The sequence below is a fragment of the Pogoniulus pusillus genome, chromosome Z (assembly GCF_015220805.1).
Source record: "Pogoniulus pusillus isolate bPogPus1 chromosome Z, bPogPus1.pri, whole genome shotgun sequence".
NCBI lineage: Eukaryota > Metazoa > Chordata > Aves > Piciformes > Lybiidae > Pogoniulus > Pogoniulus pusillus.
The window spans coordinates 51,301,336-51,322,882 of NC_087309.1; the positions used below are offsets into that span (position 1 = coordinate 51,301,336).

The 21,547-nt window shown below is 37.4% G+C and overlaps 1 protein-coding gene across 2 annotated transcripts in view; it reads left to right on the plus strand.

The window, feature by feature from the left end:
• CERT1 (ceramide transporter 1) overlaps window positions 1-21,547 on the plus strand; it is an 81,165-nt gene that overhangs the window by 52,193 nt on the left and 7,425 nt on the right. The window contains exons 7-16 of one of the 2 annotated variants that reach the window (XM_064176284.1): window positions 4,467-4,624; window positions 10,771-10,863; window positions 12,329-12,415; window positions 13,305-13,397; window positions 13,980-14,057; window positions 18,025-18,120; window positions 18,770-18,902; window positions 19,024-19,094; window positions 19,698-19,826; window positions 20,561-20,690. In XM_064176284.1, coding sequence (XP_064032354.1) covers window positions 4,467-4,624; window positions 10,771-10,863; window positions 12,329-12,415; window positions 13,305-13,397; window positions 13,980-14,057; window positions 18,025-18,120; window positions 18,770-18,902; window positions 19,024-19,094; window positions 19,698-19,826; window positions 20,561-20,690 — 1,068 coding nt within the window. The remainder of the gene's footprint in view (window positions 1-4,466; window positions 4,625-10,770; window positions 10,864-12,328; window positions 12,416-13,304; window positions 13,398-13,979; window positions 14,058-18,024; window positions 18,121-18,769; window positions 18,903-19,023; window positions 19,095-19,697; window positions 19,827-20,560; window positions 20,691-21,547) is intronic. The other variant, XM_064176285.1, reaches the window with a different exon arrangement.

The following is a 21,547-nucleotide window of genomic DNA, read 5'->3' on the forward strand; positions in this document are numbered from 1 at the left end:
TCTTAAGGTATTTCTCAGACTTTTAGTCATGAAACTTTGAAGTTGCAGTACCTCCTCCAGTTTCAAATCTGATTAAGTCTCCCACAGTACTCACCAAAAGTGTTTCTTCAAAATGTGAACATACTCATCAAGAACCTGGGAAACTTGTGCAAAATAAGCCTTTTATGTGTTTTCTGTTTTCTTCTTAACTGGCTGTTTACCCCAGATGACATCTTTCATTGCTGAATTTAAGTGCTCTTTCTGAATCATAGCCAAAAAATTATAAGTAGCTTTCAGGATACTTTCAGAATTTATAAGAAAAGATTTTAAGTTTATATAAAATGTTTAGTTTACTGAGAATTTATCGTAATGATTTCAGAGATTAAATAGCATGTAACTGAACTTTTTAATCTCTCTTGCATTTTACCACCAAAGGTAAAATAGCTTGCAATGCTCACTTGTAAGCAACTGCACAGTTCCACTAACCCTGTGATCTAGGGATGTGTATGTTTTTTTGAAGACTGTTAAGTCAGAACGAATTTTGTAGCATGAAAAAACCTTTAAAAATATTTTGAGGATTTAATTATACTGCATGATTCATTTTGAAAGAGATGTCTTTGTCAAACTTAATCCTTTTTGTAGGACTATGTAGGAGTTCCATCTTAACCTTCAGAATATTCCTTCCTATCCACATTCTTCTAGTTTGTATGCTACATATTCACATACAGTATGGGGAATGTGATTAGGAAAGAGTATTTTTAGTATAGCAGATCATCATAGAATATTTAAATGCAAAGCAAGTGAGTTCACTTTTATTATCATCTATCTAACAGGAATTTGAAGTTCTATCTGTATTCCTCTTTTGAAATGTTCCTTTTTGCATTTTTGCTGGGTAGAAGGAGATAGTCAGTGTTACTATAGAGATATGTGTACTCTGAAGATGGCATTTTAGAAAGGGAAGCTTTTTCCTTTCTATGTTCTCTATGATCTTTAATGATTTGACGATGAATACTATGAAGATATTTAAATTTGTTGGACACATTCCAGTTAACTCTGGTAACTCTCCCTGGTAACCAAAGAAGGGTCTGACATACATATTTACCCACTGAGATCTTAATTTCTTAAGTTTATACAAGTGTTTCCATCCATCTGCTTGGCAAATGGGGCATATTTGGATTTAAATTATGCAAGAATAAGAGCAGCAGGTGAAACCTACTTAAGGAATATCTTCGAAGACAGCAGGCATTTTTGTACTAAAACTAAGGATGGACATGGTACAGAGGGTGAATGAGAGAAACTTGTTGTAAAACACAGTTGGATGCTGAGAATTTGTTTTGAATGGAGGAGAATATTCACAAACTTATTGCTGAAATAATGAGGTTGTTCTTAGAGGAAAACTAATTGCTGATCCTACTGCTATCCACTGAGCTGAAACAACAGTAGGTATTAGTGAATAGGTGATGCACCCAAATGTTTGGTTTTTTTTTTCATTTATTATTATCATCGTGGCATAAAATGGAAAAGTTAAAAACTTATTTCTTCTTACTGTTTTCAAAATTATTTTTGTTCTCACTGGAAAATAGATTTCATCAAATACATGGTGTTTTGGCCATCAGGGAGAGTGTTACGAACAATCTCAGAAACACAAAGGGAAAACTGACATAGCCTAATGAGAACAGAGGTGGGGAAGAGAAGGGCTAGTAAGCTGTTCAAGGCAAAAGCATGGCTTGAAGAACCTCTTACCTGAAAGACAAGGGGGAAAAAAAATCAGAAATAAAGCAAAATGCTTAAAGGACAGGATAATTAAAGGTATAACTCGTGAGATACTAAAATTTGAGTAGGAGAGAAAGCGCATTTTTTCAGTTGGCTGCATGCAGTTTGATCACCAAACTAGAAGAGCATTTACAACAATAACAACAGTAGTTTCCTATTACCCTTTCCCTTGAGTTGTATAGATCTCCTCATGCTATATTTCACTCAGTCTGCAGCTAATGTGAAAAAGAAAAGGCAGAAAAAAAGGAATAGAAAACGTGTTTGAGCTCTCCAAATAGGACTGTCCTGACAAAAAACTTACAATGTAACTGAAGCTCAGCCTTTACTACAAAAAAAAGGCTTGATCTCATCATCTGACTTTTTCTGGGAAGGCAAATGCCTCCTCTGGTATTGAGATGTTTAAAGAGAGCTGACAGAAAGGAATCTCTCAAATGAAATTTGAGAAAAAACATAGAATTGTATTTTGGAGAGGTAAGAAATTACAGAAGCAGATACAACAGCCATGGCAAACCCCCTTGAATTTTCCCTTAGCCCAAAACTAAATCTATAATCCCCAGTGCTCCAATCCTCCTGCCCCCAACACCTCCACTGTCCAGGAGGCATAAACACAAGCCTCTGGAGGCCCCAAAACAGGCCTACTGCTTACATCTTTGTCCCAGTAAAGCAGCTCCTGCCAGACAGGGCTGGAGGAGGAGGAGAGGAGAACGAGCTGGCCTTGCCATGAGTTTATAAAGAGATAGCAGAATTATTGGATTGAATAACAGTCTCCTAGTCCCCAGCAGATTTTTTTAACTCTGTAGTTCTCAACCTGGGACATTTGGTTAGGAATGAATCAAAGTACTCCCATTCTAAGGAATCTTTCGAGTGATTATCACTTCAAAGAAACGTATTCTACATCTTTCTGTAACAAGTTCATTTTTGCCCAGAATTATGATGGCTGAAATGAAGTATGGACACTGACTTCAAAAATACAAGCTCTGCATGTGTCACTGAACTTTGAGACTAATCAATAAAGAAAGACGTAAAATTTACAGAGACTGAGACTGTGGAAATATTAGTGAGCTGTAGCTGAGACTTAAAAGGATATCCAGGAGCAAAAGCTGGCTTTCTTCCAGGAAATGAGGCTGCATCTCTTACAATCTACCACAAGGATTCCTAAAATGATTTTGTAGTATTTGTAGCCAGTGTTAGTTTCTTAAGCATGCCTAGCATGATACATAATTCAGAGAGAAAAGTCACATCAATAAAGATGATAGCTGTGCTGTTAAGCCTGCACCTGAGCACAGTCTACACCAACAGGACAGATTACTACTGTAAACTCTAATTTTCAGTTATGAAGTGTTACGGGTGCAGCTCTTGTGTAATTTTTGTTATTCTTAGTGAATCCACTGCCTTGCCTGGTTTGCCAGCTTATACCACTCTCAGTCTAAGCCTCCTCCGTGTTCCCTCTGCAGCTATTAGGGGAAAGGAGAGCTACTCTGCTCATTATTGTTTCTGAAGCAGAGTTTTTGCTTGCTTTCCCTTTTTTTCTCCAGCCCCCATCTTCTATGTCCTGCAGTATTCTTGATTAACATGAAATTTTAAAAAAAGCTGCATTCTACCATAGTGTATACACTTACTGACATATTTGAAGTCTTTGTAGTCTGTAAACATCTATTAAAAAAAATTCTGCAAAGTCATATAAAACCTCTATAGAGATTAAGACACTGCTTAGGACCGTGTGTCAATTGCTTTCTGTTCCCGAAGTGCAGGTAACTGCTCTACCATTAGGGAGCAGCAATTGCATTTCTCTTCCCTGCAAGAACTGATCTGCTTGAAAGCTCCGTTTTGCCCTTACTGTCAGATGTTGTATGAACTTAAACAAGCATTTATTTGTACTCTTTAAAATGCACCAGTGGTATGTTGGCAAACCGACAGTTTGGGGAGGGGGCAGAAGGTGACATCCAGCTAGGTGATAAGTCCTTAACTTGCCCCGTGGCCTATCAGGAGATACTTTAACATGATGGGCTTGTTTAACTGGAGTAAAGCTAAGTTTTACTTCTGCTTTCTGATATTAATGTGTAATATTTGATTTATTATGTCAACCTACAGAGGGGTTTGACATAAAGTAGGTGCTTTTTTTTGTCGCACATTTTAAATGGCTTGTTTAAATAGCCCTGGCAACAGATGGCTTGGTTGACAGCGTGAGGTGGTAGTTGAAACTGCAAAATCCACGGTATGTGCATCATTCAACACATTTGATACTTTTATCATGCCTTTTTGAGTTTTCAAAATCGAGAGTTATCTGCTTAAAGCAACCTTGAATGTTACATTTTCAGTTTGACTGCGGCTTGAAGTTGTTCCTTTCTTAGTGCTATATCAGATATGTTTTAAGGTTGCTCTGTGCTAATTAGGCCTCACTTCAAGCTGTCAAACTGCTATTGTTACAAAGTATTACCACTCCCTCCACCCACATGATTTGCTGAGCGCAGAGTAATACCGCGTTACAAGCAGACTTGAGATGCAGCATAACAAGCTGAAGCTGAAGGGATGTGTTCTTCCTTCTGAATCTTTCTTTATCATGTGGATAGCTGAAAATTACTAGCGTTTTTTATTTTTATTTTAAAATTAACTTTCTAGCCAGTCTGTTTCCTTCAAAGTGTTATAGGACATACGTGTAAAATGGTTATGGAGCTAAAATCAGCCATCAGTGACTGATTTCTGTTTGATTTTAGTGTTTCCAAATGTGACACCAAAAGGAATTAATGGCATAGACTTTAAAGGAGAAGCTATAACTTTCAAGGCAACTACTGCTGGAATCCTTGCTACTCTCTCTCATTGTATTGAACTCATGGTAAAACGTGAAGAAAGCTGGCAAAAAAGGCTAGATAAGGTAAGATAATTTTAATTTTACTTTTGTTTAAAGAAAAAGTGTTTCCTGAGCTTGAAACTGAAATTTTGAAGGAGCTGTTAACTTTTTAAGTACAGCATTTATTAACTGTAGGTGCTTACATTATTATTTCAATAAAAAGCTGAACTTATCTGAACTGGTCATATAGCAAAATTATTCACCACAGTCTTACTTTTCCCAGCCCTTGTTCAGATGGATATGAAAAATACAGGGCCACTATTGAGAACCCAGTAGAATTGCATAATAATAAGTGTATTGTTTTCAGCCTTCTGAAAGAGACCTAATTATCCCTGCTTGCAATAAGATGTGCAAATCTCTGAAATGTTTTAGCTGCAATAAAAATTATGTCAATGTTGAGGAAAACAATGAATTCTGACTTTAGATGTCTCTTCATGGTACAGTGATACAGAGCTCAGAGCATTGTGATCACTCTAGTTGGAAGCCTGTAGTTAGTGGTGTTCCCCAGGGGTCAGTTCTGGTCCCAGTCTTAGTTTAGCACATTCAACAGTGACCTGAACAAAGGGAGCAAAGGTAGCCTTAGCAAGTTTGCTGATGGTACAAAACTGGGAGGGGTGTCTTAATTCACCAAAAAGCTGTGTTGCCATTCATTGAGACCTGGACAGGCTGTAAAGTTGGACAGAGGTAATCTTCAGGAACTTCCATCAAGGGCAACTACAGTCCTGCACTAGTACAAGTTAGAGGGTTGACCTACTAAGAAGTAGCTCTTTGGAAAAGGACCTGTGAGTGCTGGGGGATAACAAATTAATTGTAAACAAAGAATGTGCTTTTGTGGCCAAGAAGGCGAGTGATATTCTACAGTGCATTAAGAATAGTGTGACCAGCAGATTGAGGGACGTTCTCCTCCTACTCTGCTTTGTCCTAGTGAGATCCTGTCTGGAGTTTTGTGTCCAGTTCTGGTTCTTCAGTTTGAGAAGGATGGACAACTTCTGCAGAGTCTAAAGAGGGCCAAAGAGCTGATTTGGGAACTGGAGCATGCCCTTAGGAGTGGCTGAAAGAATTAGGGTTCCTTAGCCTGCAAAATAAGGAAGACACAAAGAGGAGCTTGTAAATGCTTACAAATAGGAGTGGGTGTCAAGGAAATGTAACTGAACTTACTTGTGTTCAGGGATAGGACAAGAGGCAATGGGCACAAACTAGAACACAGGAGGTCTCACTTGAACTTAAGGAGACATTTCTTTACTCTGAGCATGGTGGAGCCCTGGAACAGATTTCCCAGAGAGGTTGTAATGTTTCCTTCTCTGGAGACTTTCAAAACCCTTTGGGCTGTGTTCCTGTACAGCCTGATTTCTGTGAACCTGCTTTAATAGGGACATTAGACTAGATGATGCCAAGAGGTTCCTTCAAACCCCGTACCATCCTGTTACTCTGTCATTTCACTTCCTTTTAAGAGATTAAAGAGATTGTCATGGTTTATACTAATTGGTTGTGTTTTCAGATGTGTGGGATTGTTATTCTAATGGCAGTTCTAGTTGAAACATGCTAAGCATACTTAATTAACTGCTACAGTAATTTGAAAAGAGCAATGTCATCTTTCATGAAGTTAGCTGTAGTCATGGCTAGGTTGTACTTCAGGCTTTGGTTTCTAGGATCGTCCTATCGCTAGCAAGTGTCCTTTGCAGTCCTATAGCTGTTAAGTCTCTTGGTTTTCATTTAACATGTTTATTTGTGTCATGTATCACACATCAAATCTTATTCTGTATGTTCTAGTGACACACAGTTCAAAGAATAAATGCACTCAAATGAGATATACCCATGTTTGAATCTTTGCCGCTATTTCCTGTGTTGTATTTGTCCGTATGTCGGAACCTTGGCTCTACCTAAATGTATTGTGACTTCCGTCAACACTTAATTTGCTACTGCTACATCTGAGTAATTGCAGGAATTACAGCAAATCTGATACTTGAATGTTGTTCATAGGATCACAGGGTAATTCAGGCTGGACTGGAGACCTCAAACAGTGTCTTTCTCTCTCTCCACTCTCCTCATTAAAGGAGGCACAGGTTGGGATCAGATCAAGTTGTTCAAGACTTGGTATCAAGTATGGTTTCGAGTTTCCAGGGCTGGAGACTTGCACAGCTTTTTTTGGCAGCTTGTTCAACTGTTGTTGCTTCTTTATATCCAGTCAGAGTAACTAATTTAAGTATCTGCCTGTTTTTTTTTCACCCTTCTGCTATAGGCTGTTGTGAAGACTCTGCCAGTTTCTTTATTATTTTCTTGGAAGTATTGGAAGGCTATTATTAGGTCCTACTCCAAAAGCCTTCTTTTTGAGCTAAGCAAATGCACTCCCTCTGATCAGCATTTGCTTAGAGCATGAATGAAGTGATTTTTTTTCTTGTTGCTAGGTTAGTATATGTTAATATAGGATAACATTTTAATATAGAACTTTAATTCATTTAGTTATCTGTCACATGTTTCTTCTTCTGTGGACCAGCTTTAAAACACTTACTTGTTTTTCAGCTGAATGTGCTTAACAAATAGAAACCTAAATTTCACATTGGGTGTCAGGTGACCTATTCCTCATATAGATGGAGTAAATACATTTTAAATGGGCTCACAAGCTGATTTGGACACATTTTGCCAGGAATAAAATAGCTAAAGCTTTGAAAACCTTGCAGGTTTTAAGTTGCTCTCCTAAGATAGACTGGCAACTTTTTCAAAGCCACCATTTGTCAGTGACATTTCCTGGAGTTTGCAGCACACTTATGTTTAAATGCTTTAATTCTAACATAAAATAATTACTTTGTATTCCTCTAATTTCTATCCTTTTTTAAGATTTTTTTTTAATATTAAATAATGCAGAACTGTTGTGGGTTACCTTGCCTAACAGTCAAGGTCCTACCCAGCTGCTCACTACTTACCCAGCAGGATTAGGAGGAAAAATGTGATAAGAAAGATCATGGACCAGAGGAAAAGCAGGGAGACTGCTCACTGGTCCTTCGAATGACAGAACATTCTTGACTTGGGGAAAATCAGTTTGTTGCTGATGCAGTTAATGGCAAAGAAAGACTTCTGCAGCTTTCTTCATGCATTTCCCAAGCTCAACCTCAATCCTTCACTGCAGGCCTCTGTACCAGCTCCTTGCTAGCTTAAAGCAGTATGGGGTGAAAAATTGGAAGTCTGCAGTCTAACAGAGTTTGTCTCTGTTGTTCCTTTCTCCTTACACTCTTTCCCTTCTCAACTGCAAATTTTATCTGTGGACATCAGTAGTTCACTGGCAAAAATCTGCTGCAGGGGGAAAATTCTTCGGGGAATGTCTCCCTGCTCTGGCACGGGGTCCTCCTGAGTTGCAGTGCAGATGTGATCTCTGCTCCTGAGGTATTCCTCCTCTGAGCCTTGTCATGTCCTTTGTTATTTCTTTTTTTTTCAGATCCACCTTCTTCTCTCCTTGGGGTGCTTTTGCTCTGAAATACATTTTCAGACAGATGCCACACACATAGTGAAACGGGCTTAGCTGTGTACTGGCATGGCTTTGTTTCAAAGCGGACTAGAGCCCCTGGCTACCCCATATAGAGGCCACCCCTGCCGTCCCCCATCACTAACACCTTGACACTTGTGCCCTTAAAGACAGCACTTGAATGTCTTCACACCTCTGCTATTGCTATTCCGCTTCAGTTGCAGAGTTGCTTTTGGTTTCATTTTAACACAGGTTAAACAGGGGTTTGTAAGAGTATCTTTTGTAACTATGGGCCTGAGCAAAACACATTGCTTTGTCATCTGATAAATAGATATGAGAGGAGAATAGTCTTGATCTCTGTACTTTAGATTTTCTTGGATAGATGAGCAAACTGTTCTGAAAGGGAAGTAAATGTGATGTTGTGAAGCTCAGAATGCTTTAAGAGATTAAAGGGGAAAGTGATATTAAATTGGGCTGCTGCTTGTTACAGCTGGGAGGGTTTTAGTGCTCTTACTGTCTAGCAGTTGGCAGACTGGCAAGGATCATCTCACAGACTTGAAAGGGGCAGCATCAAACTTGTCCTTTGCTTGTCAGCAGATCTGCACCGCTGACTTTGCACTGTGCAAGTTTGTCACAGAATAAGACTTCTATCAGTGGCTAAAATCAATGAGGATTTTTATAACTAGCATGTGCCACTGTAATCCATTTTACTGTCCTTTCATCTCCAGCCTCCTTACTCAGAACTGCCTTTTCGTACACAGAGGTGATTAGTAAGATTCCTGCTATCTCACAAAATTATACAGCTTCCATCTTGTAAAGGGCTAGTTTAGCCTAAAAATGCAAGACAGATTTATGTCTGCTGAACTTGAAGCAAATATATTCCAAAATTATAGCTGCTCTAAAACCATTCTTATTCAAATATGCTCAAGTGCCAATAGAAACTGAATCTGGAAAATGGATGCAGTGTGGTTAGAGATGAATACAGTACTATCAAGTGAGAATCTTTATAATCTTTTTTTTAATAAGAGGTGTCTACATTACATTCTGAAGGTTGGGAACTATTTCTAAATCTTTGAAAGGCTTATTGTAAAAACATACTGTAATTTTTAAGGAGACTGGTGAAATAATGCACTTAGAAATTGTAATTTTAGAATTCTATGTTTTAGTTTCTTCCTGTTACCAGAACAGCCAGATAGCCAGTTATTAAAGAGCAAAATTATCTTCTGAATATTGTATTTTACCTTAAGATTAACATGAACATGTTTAGACAGCTTCTTTTGTTCACTTTTAATATTTGTAACTTAGATGTCTTCCTAAAATTTTCTGCTGTCAGTTTCCTAGTTTCTGCCTTGTTTAATGTGGCCAAGAGAAGCTGGCAGATCTGGAGAGCTGTCTTTTGACAAGTGAAATATACCTGATTTGTAGATTGAAGTACACACAGTGCAGGGATTTGAGGGAAGTCGGAAGAGGAGTTCCTTTGGGTGGTGGTTGTTTTTCATTCCAAGTGTGCTAGTAAACTTCTACAATTTCTCTCAAAGACTCAATCAAATCCTGCTTCATGCAGCTTTACACCTGTGCAGTTACTTTCAAACAGCTTAAATGCACAAAATGTTGTGAAAAATTAGGTGTTAGCAGGTATTGCCTCCTTGTGGTAGTTTCTGAAGTCAGAAGCCTGCATTCACAGATAAAGACCATACTGTATTCATCTAAAAGCTGGTGTTTTTCCTGTGGAAAAGTATACTACATCAGTTCACCTCAAAATCATTGCTTTACTTTCCAAACTTCTGGTTTGGAAATTGGAAAATAAATTTCAGAGTGAATGTTATCACCAAACTTCTAGTCAATAAATTCAGCCTTTCAGGATTTTTCAAGGCTTTTTCACTGACTCTTTAAAGTTCAAGTTGGTTTACTGAATAATCCTATCTTCAAGTAGTGGTGTCCAGTTGTCACCTGTAAGACTTAACTTTCTTCCACCAGAAGCAACTCTGAAAGTGGACAGAGAAACATCTTGTGTATTAAAGTGGAATTAAAGAAGGATTTCAGAAGTGTTTATAGCTTTATCACTGAGAGCATCTGGCTGTATATAGAGCTTGCAGAGAGGAAATATTAGACTTCATTGGATTCTGGCATTACCATATTTTTTATTCAAAGTATACAATGATAGAGACATCGTTAGTGGCTCCAGTACAGTCACGCAAGTTGTTATGGGAGAATGATGCTGGCTTGCTAGTTGCTGCGTGGAGTTCTCAGGATGATTCACATTGATCCTATGCCAGCTAATTCTAGATACAACTTAGATGTTGTGACTCATTAGCATCTCACCAAATTGAACAAGTTAGCTTTTTACCAGTCTCACTGTTCAATCATATCACTGCCAAAGCATCTGTGTCGAGGAGGTTTATATAAAACAGATACATACAAAGTCTGACCCTCAAAGGACAATGAATAGCTGCGCTTATGTGAGATACCAGCTTTTGCTTGTGGTGTAGTTTCTCCCATGTGACCTAAGATATCCTCTGAGTACCTAGCCCCTCAAGCTTTGCATTATATATGCATGGATATAGGTACATAAAACACATGTGCAAATAAATTCAGAAAACTAGCAGTTTTGCAGTTGTTACTTGCAAAAAAACTCTGTACTAGCCATTCCATTCATTGACATGTTGACTCATCACTAAGCTCATTCTTATCAAATGATCATGTAATTTTATAGGAGGTAGAGAAAAGGAGAAGAGCTGAAGAAGCATACAAAAATGCTGTGACAGAACTGAAGAAAAAGTCCCACTTTGGAGGGCCAGACTATGAGGTACGGATACTGCTTTTGAAATGTTAAAAAATGCTATGACTTTTGAATATTGGTTTGTTTCTGAAGGTGGGGAAAGGAGCATGTGAATCAAGATGTTTGGCTTGTGCAAGTGTGTTCTTGCCACTTTTCCACCTTGGAAACTGAAATTGTGTGAAGAGTTGCAGTCCTTAGTTTTTTGAGAATGGAAGCCTTCCAATTCAGGCTTCCATGTTCCACTTTCGTTGAAAGCAGTTTGCTTACAGATATTTTTGGTCTGTTTTTGTTTGGTTGATTTGTTTCATTTTGTATTGGTGTTTCGAGTATTTTTCTTGTACGTTTGATGCTGCTTATATGCAGTAGTCTTGTACTTCTCATTTCTTACCAGATCAGTTTTATAAATAGGTAAAGCAAATCTGAAAACCCTAACTGCAGAGGCAGACCTAGAAGACGAAGTTTAACTTGAATTGATTTTGATCTTATCACTGTCACTTCAAATTCTGTGTTGATTTTAGATTCCTTTAATCTGTCAGAAGGCATTTTTCAGCAGCTTTGTCCTCACTGAGGTACTCGATTTCTAAAATGCGTATTAAACCAGCTTTCTGAAGGACAGTGTAAGCTAATGCACCTGTGATGCAGTTTCTGTAGGTTTTTTTTGAACTTGGACCTTTCATGTACATTCATCAAACGTGTTTCTAATCTCACATAATTGCCGGAGAAATAGCACTTTTAGGTTGAGACAGTTAAAAGATACTTAACTTAGGTTCTCTTTCACTGAGGCATACACTGTAGAAGAAACAGGTGGATAGGAGGTTGGACTTGTTTATCTGGTTATGAACCCAGCTGCTTCTCCCAGGTATCCCTGTTGTAAAGCAGTGTGTTGACATTTGCTGGACCAGCTTGCTTTAGAGTATGGTAAAAGCAGTAAGCCTGTTTTCCTCAAATTATCATTTTACTTGGTAGACTTAAGTTTTTTGTAATTTACTTAAATCTACCTGCTGCTTAGTGAAAAAAAACTCAACATTTCTTTCCAAGAATTTTCAATAGAGTTCCTCATAGTTTTGTTTTGTTATATTTTGAGCACATACCTGAAATCAATGCTAAGGCACTAAGAATATCTGGAAGTAGTCTAGGCACACAATTATGTTAATGTGTAACTTACTTAGACACTGTGAACATTTTTAAGAGAAGATATATGTTAGTTAAAACCTAAATCTGATGTCAGAGTGTCTTGACAGTGTTACTCAGTTTCCTGTTTTGTTTGTTTGTTAGTAATTAAATTGTAATTGGAGGTAGTAACCTCTTCTAACAAGCAGGTGTTTCAGAGGAATTGTCTGAAAATATAAGGAAAAATATTTGAGATCTATATAAGATAATTGCTTACATTAGCTATATGACTAATATATAAATAATCTATTTCTAATACTGAACCGAAGTGAAACTCTTGTGCCTCAAAAATTTTGAACCACTCTTGTTTCTTATGTTCTAGGAGGGTCCTAATAGTCTGATTAATGAAGAAGAATTCTTTGATGCTGTTGAAGCTGCTCTTGATAGACAGGATAAAATGGAAGAACAGGTACTGATACTAGAAAAATGTCTTAGTGAAGGGTGCTTTGTGGGAAACTTCTATGACTGAAATTCAGTCCTGGAATGACTCTTCTGAAGCTCCAGATATTTTATTCTGGAATTTACATAATATTTTTACAGTTAAATATTGTTGCTTAACACTGAGAAAATTATTTTACAAGTTATATAGAAAAGGGCTACATAAGTATTGTTAGTGGAATGTCTCTCTGGTTTCCAATTCCTAAGTAAATTTCCTGCATGAAACTTATTTGTGTGTTAACATCAAACATTGCAGACATTTATCAAAACCTAATTATTGCTCTGAAGTTTGCAGCTCTAGCAGTACGTGAAGTAAATAGTTCCATTAGTGTTTGGGTTTTATTAAAAGATTCTGTAGGCTCTAGCTACTTTAACTCATTCTTGAATAAACTCCAGGAACGTGGATCAAAAAGGGATAAGATGCATATGATGAAATACAGAACATGAGAACATATAGCAGCATATAAAATTATAGGCAATAACAAAGTGGTGCTTCCTTTGTTTTCAAAGTAGTCAAGCTTATGAGTATAGTGATTACAATGACTTGGTTTAAGATTTAAAAGGCTTTCCAATGGACATACAGTACCTCACAGAGTTTACCTATCATATGTTGGAATCTCTTAGCAGAGAGTAAAACTTTAGAGTGACTGTTTTGCTATTATGTGATTTCTCTGGGCTAAAGATTTGTTTAACTCAGAACTACACCTTGTAATATAGACAAATTCAGTCTTCAGACTCATTGGCTTACTGTGAATTCCAGCGTCATGACTCATGGGTGGGGTTAGTTATTGTAGGATAATTCACTGTTTCACAATCCTTCCAGGAGCAGCTGACTACTACTAATTCTTATTTTGTTGCAGTCCCAAAGTGAAAAGGTTAGATTACACTGGCAAACATCCTTACCTTCTGGAGATGCGTATTCTGCTGTGGGGACTCATCGATTTGTCCAAAAGGTAAGACATTTCTCATCATCCCTTCTAAATAATGGGCTGATCTGTGGTATTTCTGGAAAATGTTTGTATGAGTAGGTGAGATATACTTTTTTTTCAGATGTTTCTAGTAACTTTCAGTGGTTTATTCATTTTGAAAAGAAGTAGCCAGAATTGTAGAAGAACCATTTTCTCTCTTGGCTCAAAATGTACTGATTTTATTATCTGTTTGGAATCCTCCTGACTTGCATCAAGCTTGCCAGTTAGTTGATGAAGGAAAAACCCCAACTTGCTAGCCTCACTGCTTTTATTTTTAAGATAGCTTCACCAAAACTCGATTGATTGTATACATTTTTAAAAGTCCTGGTCTCGCATCAGAATCAGTTGACTTTTTTAGTGTTACTGGAAACACTAAGCTTCTCTTAAGGCTGCACTGGGAACATAATACATAATAGGTGCATGAAATCAGCATTCGCTGCTGTGCTTGCTGCTTATGGTGCTTTTGTTTTCCTTTTCTTCATTATCTTGTGCTTGCAAGTTGGTACTGAATGCTCTGTTGTGCCTTTGTTCTGATTACTTGGTTTTTTCTTTGTCTGTCTCTGGTAGCCCTATAGTCGCTCTTCCTCCATGTCTTCCATTGATCTAGTCAGTGCCTCTGATGATGTTCACAGATTCAGCGCCCAGGTACTGTATTAATGTGCAGAGTGGGGGTTGCATATCTTTGCTGGTTTTCATCCTCTTCTCTAGGACCTGGGGGTTTTTGTTACTTAAATCACTGCTTGTTTTAAACTAGTACATTGAGACAAAAGAGTTCTCTATTCCTATACTAAATGGTTGTCTTTTCACATCCAGCATGCATGCTTATCACTTGTGCATAGGCCCAAATCTTGTGAAACTGTTGAATTTAGTGCAGTAACTTTAATACAAATGCCCACAATTCAAAAATGTTGCATTTCAGATTATAATAAAGGTAGAATAACATCTGTTTTGCGTGGGCTGGAGATGATCGTTGCTTCACATTGAATAGGTTTTTCTTGCTTTTAAATCCAGTATTTTAATTCTGCCTTTATCATTTGTATGTAATGACATTAAGATAACAAATGCTGATATTCACTATTACCATTTTTTACTTCCACAGCTACTTTTATTACTGAAAGGTCATAAAGTATGTTGACAAGATCGGGTATGAGAATTTTTACTGAAGAGTATGTTCACTTACCCTTCACAAAATAAGTCTGACATCCTGAATATGTCAGTGTAGTCATAGTGACATATTTCAGTAATGTACAATATTGCTCTAAGATCATAACTTTATGCAGAATTAGATGACTTCACACACTTGTTCTTTAGTCTCAAAAAAGGTTATTCAGACATGGCATTTATGCCATTAGCTTCCTTCTGCTCTGATCTACTGTGATTGTGAATATGGAGCTTCCTTCCGCAGTCTATTATTTTGGAGATTTTTTTGAAGCTAGCTGATGCTGCAAACAACCTGCTTTTTAAAGGAAGGAGTGGATTTTCTTTTAACAGAGCTTGGAATCATGCCATCTGCAGACCTTAGTACCAGCTTTATGAGCAGGACTCAAACACTTTAGGACTTGCTTATTGGACTGAAATTCCCATGCTTACCTTTTACCTTTTTGCAGTAAATTAATTTCTGAAATTTTCATTTATCCCCAGATTAAAAACGTGCAGGTCATATTGAACAGCATTGATAGATTTGGCTACAGATAGTGAATGTAGTTGTTAATGTCTGTTTTCTGTTTGGAAGGAGGGAGGAAATCAAGTAGTTGAAAGCACAATTGATTCCAGAGGTAGGAGCCGATTATAAGGCAATGGATACTTGAACGGTTCAAGGAAAACTCCTTATTGCTGAAATATCTGAAGTAGACTCCCAGTGCTTACCACAACAATGACAATTGTGGTTAAGGATCAGGATCAGAGGGACTGAAGTCGAGTCATTGCTCTTTTCAGCTACTGCGTGGCTACTACTATGTAGAAGTTACTACTAATTGTCCTCAAATGCAGTTTCAAGTTAACAGACTAGTGCAGCCTGTGATGGTCGTCTTACATTAGAGGGAAACTACTCTCCCCGTATGTACCCCTGCTCCACAAATATTTTCCCTAGAAAGTTTGTTTTGCCAGATTAACAGATCAGTCCACCTTCTCTGGAGCTTCATTACAGGTGAAAGACAAGAGGCATGAAGAGAAAAGCCACACGCCACCTTCTGGTGGCTTTCTCCTGTAGACTTTACTAATAGGAAATTCAAGACATTACCTGGATTCTGAATAAATGTGACTTGTTTATAGACTTCATGCAAAGTATTTTGGTATCGGCAAAAGATCAAGTAGAAACCTGCAGCCTTGTTTTTAAGATTGAGAGGTATAAACCTGTATTCTGATGGGAGCTGCTTCTTAAGTGTCTCTAAAATGGCATTAACTTGTCTCTGCCAAGTGAGTGGGAAGTTGTGGACTACAAACACCGTGGATATTTGCAGGTCAATTTTCTTTAAAGGGCTATGAGATTTTTAAAAGACGTTGAGTTCTTCTGAGGGCTTTTGAAGGGAAGAACTTCCTACTTAATATTGTGTGTGTGTCTTTAGTTTATTATAACTAAAAACCAAAGTAAAACAAAAGAAAACCACTGAAACGGGACTGTAACTTTTTCATTCTGCATTCTGTAGAGAAGTCTATAGATAAAATATGATATTAGAATTCCATCCAAAGGGTTTTATTTTGATGTTGTACTTTGAGGATTTTTGCTTAGTTTGGTTTGTGGGGTTTTTTTGCTTGTTTGTTTGTTTGGTTTGTTTTGATTTGGGTGGTTTTGTTCAGAGTCTTAAAGCCCATGGAGTGCATAGCACAACCAAAATTAGTGCTTTAAATTAAAAATAAATAACATTCTTCAATTCTGTTATCATATCAGAAAAAGATCACTAGGCACTCTTAATTGTGCTTTCCACCTGTACTATTTGCTCAAATGTATTTTATATTTATCTTCTATGCAGACTAGGTTTCGTATTTTTCTAAGTTGTGCAAAATCACTTATGGGTTCAGGCTACTAATCTTGCAGTTGTGCACTTCAACTAATCTTTGTGTTGATTAGTTAACTATGTAGTGCTTTTCTTTTTTTTAAGATAAAAAAGGTACTTCTAGTGTCAGTCTCATAGAGTTCTTTGCTGTTTTAAGGGAGGAATAAAGTTATTAAAGTGTTTCCACTACTTGTAAACATTATGCAGCAATCAGTACCATACATTTTTGCTTCTGTTTTGTATTTTTGAGGGACCTGGAAAGAGTTAGGAAACCAAAGAAACAGAATAAACTTGTACATTTAAAATAGTAAAAAAATTCCTGTCCCAGCGCTCATTTTTCATGCATAGGAATTAATAAAATGAGATAATCACATAACTTAATTAAAATGTATGAAATACTTAAGAAAGCACCTAATAGTCTAGTTAATTTCTAGAAAATGATTTTATAGTAGTAGAGTCATTATATCATTGCCCTTTTTTTGAGTGTAAGCATTGCTGTAATTTTTTTCTATCTAGTAACTGTGCAAAGATGCCACTGTGACAGAGTAGGCATACTTTGTTCATGACTGTTGCCTTTAGTGCTCTGGCCAATGTGGTTTTTAGAGTTTGTCTTCATCTCAGTCACCCTTACACTTGTTCAGGTTTTCTATTGCTCTTCAGTGAATATCATACAATGCATTGTAATTCTATTTAGAGGTATCTGAAGTTGCAGCTAAACTGCTAAGCTAAAACTGCCTGAGGTAGAAATAGCGAGTTTGATGGTTTGGAAGTGTAAAGGAAGAATAAGAATGTCATGATCCAGTGTCCTGAGTCAATTCTGGGCAGCAGGAGAGGTCGTGCTGAGATGGAAAAAAAGTTCCCTTGGAGTAAATAAAAGTGAACTGACACCAAGTAGTGTCTGAGTTTGGATTTATTAGAGCCAGTGAAAACTCTCAGAAATGGACTACAGCAGAGGGAAAATGGGGAAAAAAAAGAGGAAACAGAGAAGGAGAAAAGGAGAGTCGAGAGTATATACCACCACTCCTTGGATCCAGCAAGAATTTTCACAGGAATAGTCCAAGTTCTTGATTGTGGGGATACATTCCACGGTTTTGTGTAGTAAACACAATATGTGGACTTGGAAGTCGTGGTCCTTTATAACTTTTTGGCAGGGAGTGGTGGTCTCTCCCAGCTCACAAAGAGGAGTCCATGGAAATTATCTTTGATTGTTAAGCCATTCTGCCTGGCCAGCATCTCTCCTCCAGGGCTGTTAAGGCCATCAAAACCACCACCCTCTCTGTTCAGACCAGGTACTGTTACACCTCGTTTGATACAATAGGGTAATTAGGAGCTATCAGCCGCACCCTGCCGCATGCTTTGTTTTGAGGCAGTAGAGTCACTGGGCTCTCACAAAGAAGTATCCACAAAGAATGAAGTTGGAAGTTGAATCATCATTTTGTCTTCTGTTTCTGAAGGACAGAAATATGTGCTCGTTCTTGCCTTCTAATAGAAAATTTTGTCACCCAAATTCAGGTTCTGCACAGGATATGACTTGTGGCTTCCAATACTGCACACTCTGTGCCTGAGAAGATGGATAGAATGAATGAGTTTAAAATGTCTTCTTTGTTTTCCCTTTAAAGGTGGAAGAGATGGTACAAAATCATATGACATACTCCTTGCAAGATGTAGGAGGAGATGCCAAATGGCAGCTAGTGGTAGAAGAAGGAGAAATGAAGGTAAACATTTAGGGGGTTGTTTAACATAACATGATATGCTGCCAAGACACATACTTTCCATCTGGTGGACTTGGCAGTGTTAGGTTTACTGCTGGTCTCAATCTTGAGTGTCTTCTCCAATCTAGATGAATCCATGATTCTCTCGGAGTACTCAAGAAGCTGGGCTCTCAGAAAATCTCTCAGAAAAACATTTTCTGAATTAGGACTGTGGTCCACAAGAGCTGTGACTTCTGTTTACTCCCACAAAATCCTGTGTAACTCTTGCAATAGCTTAGTCTTTGCAGATTTCTTTCTCATTTTCTTAAAATTTTGGCATGAAAATTATGCGTAAATACAATGTATGAAAATGTAATAGAGCAGCAAGTTACTGTATTGGATGTTGTGTTTGTTTGAGTGTTTACACACAGTGATAAGTAAAACAGTAACGTTTGGAACAGAGATTCTTAAAATGCTGTTATTTTAACGTGAATTGCCATGTAAGTGTGTCTGCATTGGTAGTTACCAGAAAGCACTGACATGGCAAAATATACATGTTTGAGTTTTCTGGATAAGCAGGTATTTTTTAAGACCTGATGAAATTTTAAACCGTTAAAACATGAACAGTTTGACAGTTTCTATTTTATGTTTATTTCTTTTTATTTGGATATAGGTATACAGAAGAGAAGTGGAAGAAAATGGAATAGTTTTAGATCCTTTGAAAGCAACCCATGCTGTTAAAGGGGTAACAGGGCATGAAGTCTGCCACTACTTCTGGAATGTTGATGTTCGTAATGACTGGGAAAGTAAGGAACTGGTTCTTAAGCTTTGAGTATTTGTTGGCAAAGATACCGTTTATAACACTGACTTAATATCTGTGCTTGATTACTGATGGATTTTCTTTTCTCCCCTCCCCTTCTCTTTTAGCTACAATTGAAAATTTCCATGTTGTGGAAAATTTAGCTGATAATGCAATCATCATTTACCAGACACATAAGGTAACTACACTTAAGCTATATGCATACTGTACTGAGACAGTCTGAGACACATGTGTTCTAATCTTACTCTGAATATTTTAAGAGCTTAACAATCTAAAGTATGTTCAGCACAACATTTCAGGACAAATTTTCTGTTAAACAACACTGATTTTTTCAAACTTGATTTGGTAGCATGACTTATTGTGCATGTGTTTGATAGAGCTTGTAGTAACAAATAAGGACTGGTTTTAATCTCTAAGTATATTGCTGCCAGTAACACAAGAGTCATTTAAAGCAAACAGAAGCAATAAATCAACACTCACTACAAGGAAGAAACCTATACTACTGTTTTGTATGTTTTGTTGCAAAAATACAAGCTGTAGGTGACTGCAGTTAGTTGCCATAACCACGTATGCATTTTGAGGTATGATTGCCAGGACAACATTTGTTCTTGTAACTTTATGATGATTCCCCTTCTCATCTAAATAACAAGACTGACTTGGTTTGCCTTTCTTGTTTGGTTTTGGTTGGAGGTTTAGGGATTGTTTTTTTTCCCTCATCTAAAGATAGTAAGTGCTCAATTTGCAAAACCAGATAAGCTTACATCCAGGTGTTTCTCTGCAGAGAGTGTGGCCAGCTTCTCAAAGGGATGTGCTGTATTTGTCTGCCATCAGAAAGATACCAGCATTCAGTGAAAATGATCCTGAAACGTGGATTGTGTGCAATTTCTCCGTGGAACATGACAGTGCCCCTGTAAGTATTATTTTCATTCTGTCGTGTTACTGGTTTTAAGATAACATTTCTGTTACATAATGCACATGAAGTACTAACGTGAGGGAGGTGGAAGTGTTATACAAAAGTGAAGTTTCTGAGGTGATATATAATGGCCTGATGAAGGCCAAACTCTTTTTTTGGCCTTATCTCGGGAGTTGGCAGATTTAAGGTGTACAACAGAGTAGGAGCAAGGTTTCTGGGGACGTGAAAACATTTTAAAGAGCTGAGGTTGTTTTGTATGCAACCAAATCACTAACTCTTCAGTATTGTCAGATACAGACGTAGGCTTGTGTAATTGTAGATACAGAATCTGTTAACTCCCATCTCGCACAGTTCTGCCTTGGTTCTGACAGTAACAACGATTGTTTTCTTTGGAGTGTTGCTATGCTGATTGTCATGCCATAGCTGCTTACAGGGCAATGTTCCTAACCAATACTTGTAAATGTTAACACATTATTCTTTAAACACTTATTTACTCATCACAATAATTAAAGTAATTCACTTGTATATATTAAGGAAGCAAATGCCTGAGATTCAATACTCTTTCCCTACATACCAAGTACCTTTTATTTCCCATCCATGGAATGCTAGAATGCAAATGCTCAAACACTGCTTCTGGAGTGTGTTAGACTTCATAGTATATGAAAATGTTAGGAGTCAATATGCCAGAACAAATTAGCTTGAGGCTTACAAACATTTCATTCTTTCGGCAGCTGAACAATCGCTGTGTCCGTGCCAAAATAAATATTGCTATGATCTGTCAGACGTTAGTAAGCCCACCAGAGGGGAACAAGGAAATAAGCAGGGACAACATCCTATGCAAGATTACCTATGTAGCTAATGGTAAGTCTGACTTTTCAATATGAGATTAACAATAGATGCTAATTCAGGGGAGCTGAATGCTGCAAAATAAACCCTTGATACAGTTCTGTTGAATGTATATTTCACAATACACCTTAGGGTTTCATGTTCAGAAAAACTTCAATTAATATGCTACATGAATGAGTGAAAAATAAAAAAGTGCTGTGTGGTTCAGTCCTAAGTACAGAGCAATGGGGCAGAAGTAATGTCTGCAACTGGGATGACTTGGCATAGCCTTTAGTTTCAGTAATAGAATGGGGTTTTATGTGTTGCTGTATCATCTTGTTAGTCTGAAAGGCTGCTGATAGCAGAGATACAGCTCTCGTCTTCAGCGTTAAGAAGGAGCAAATCTATTTTGTGTGAGGATGTCTGCAAGCTGTGTAATGTCATCTACTCATCTACTTTTTTTAATTGATAGAATTCTTGATATTGACTTAAAAGTTATCAAAGCCAGACTCTATTATTACTGTACTTGGTGTTTAGCAGTGTATTGTAGTTTCAAAGCTGTATACTCATGAAGCTCCTCTCATGCAGGTACATAACATTTCAGGAGTAGCTCACCTGCCTGTTACTTTTAACCACCTGTCAGGGCTTACTGAAGACTGACAAATTGATTACATAATCTTTGCCACATAGGAGTGATGTAATCCATATTAAATTCCATACAGATAGTACTATCTGGTACTAAACTCTGGATTAACATGCTTTGTTTCCTTTTTTAGAAGTTTCCCAATTACTTAAATACATTTTCATTGATAAATTCTGAACTGTGATTATGTGGGAAGGGGCAGCTTTTTCACCAAAATACATGCTCTGTGAATTGAAGTGTATTTTAGAAT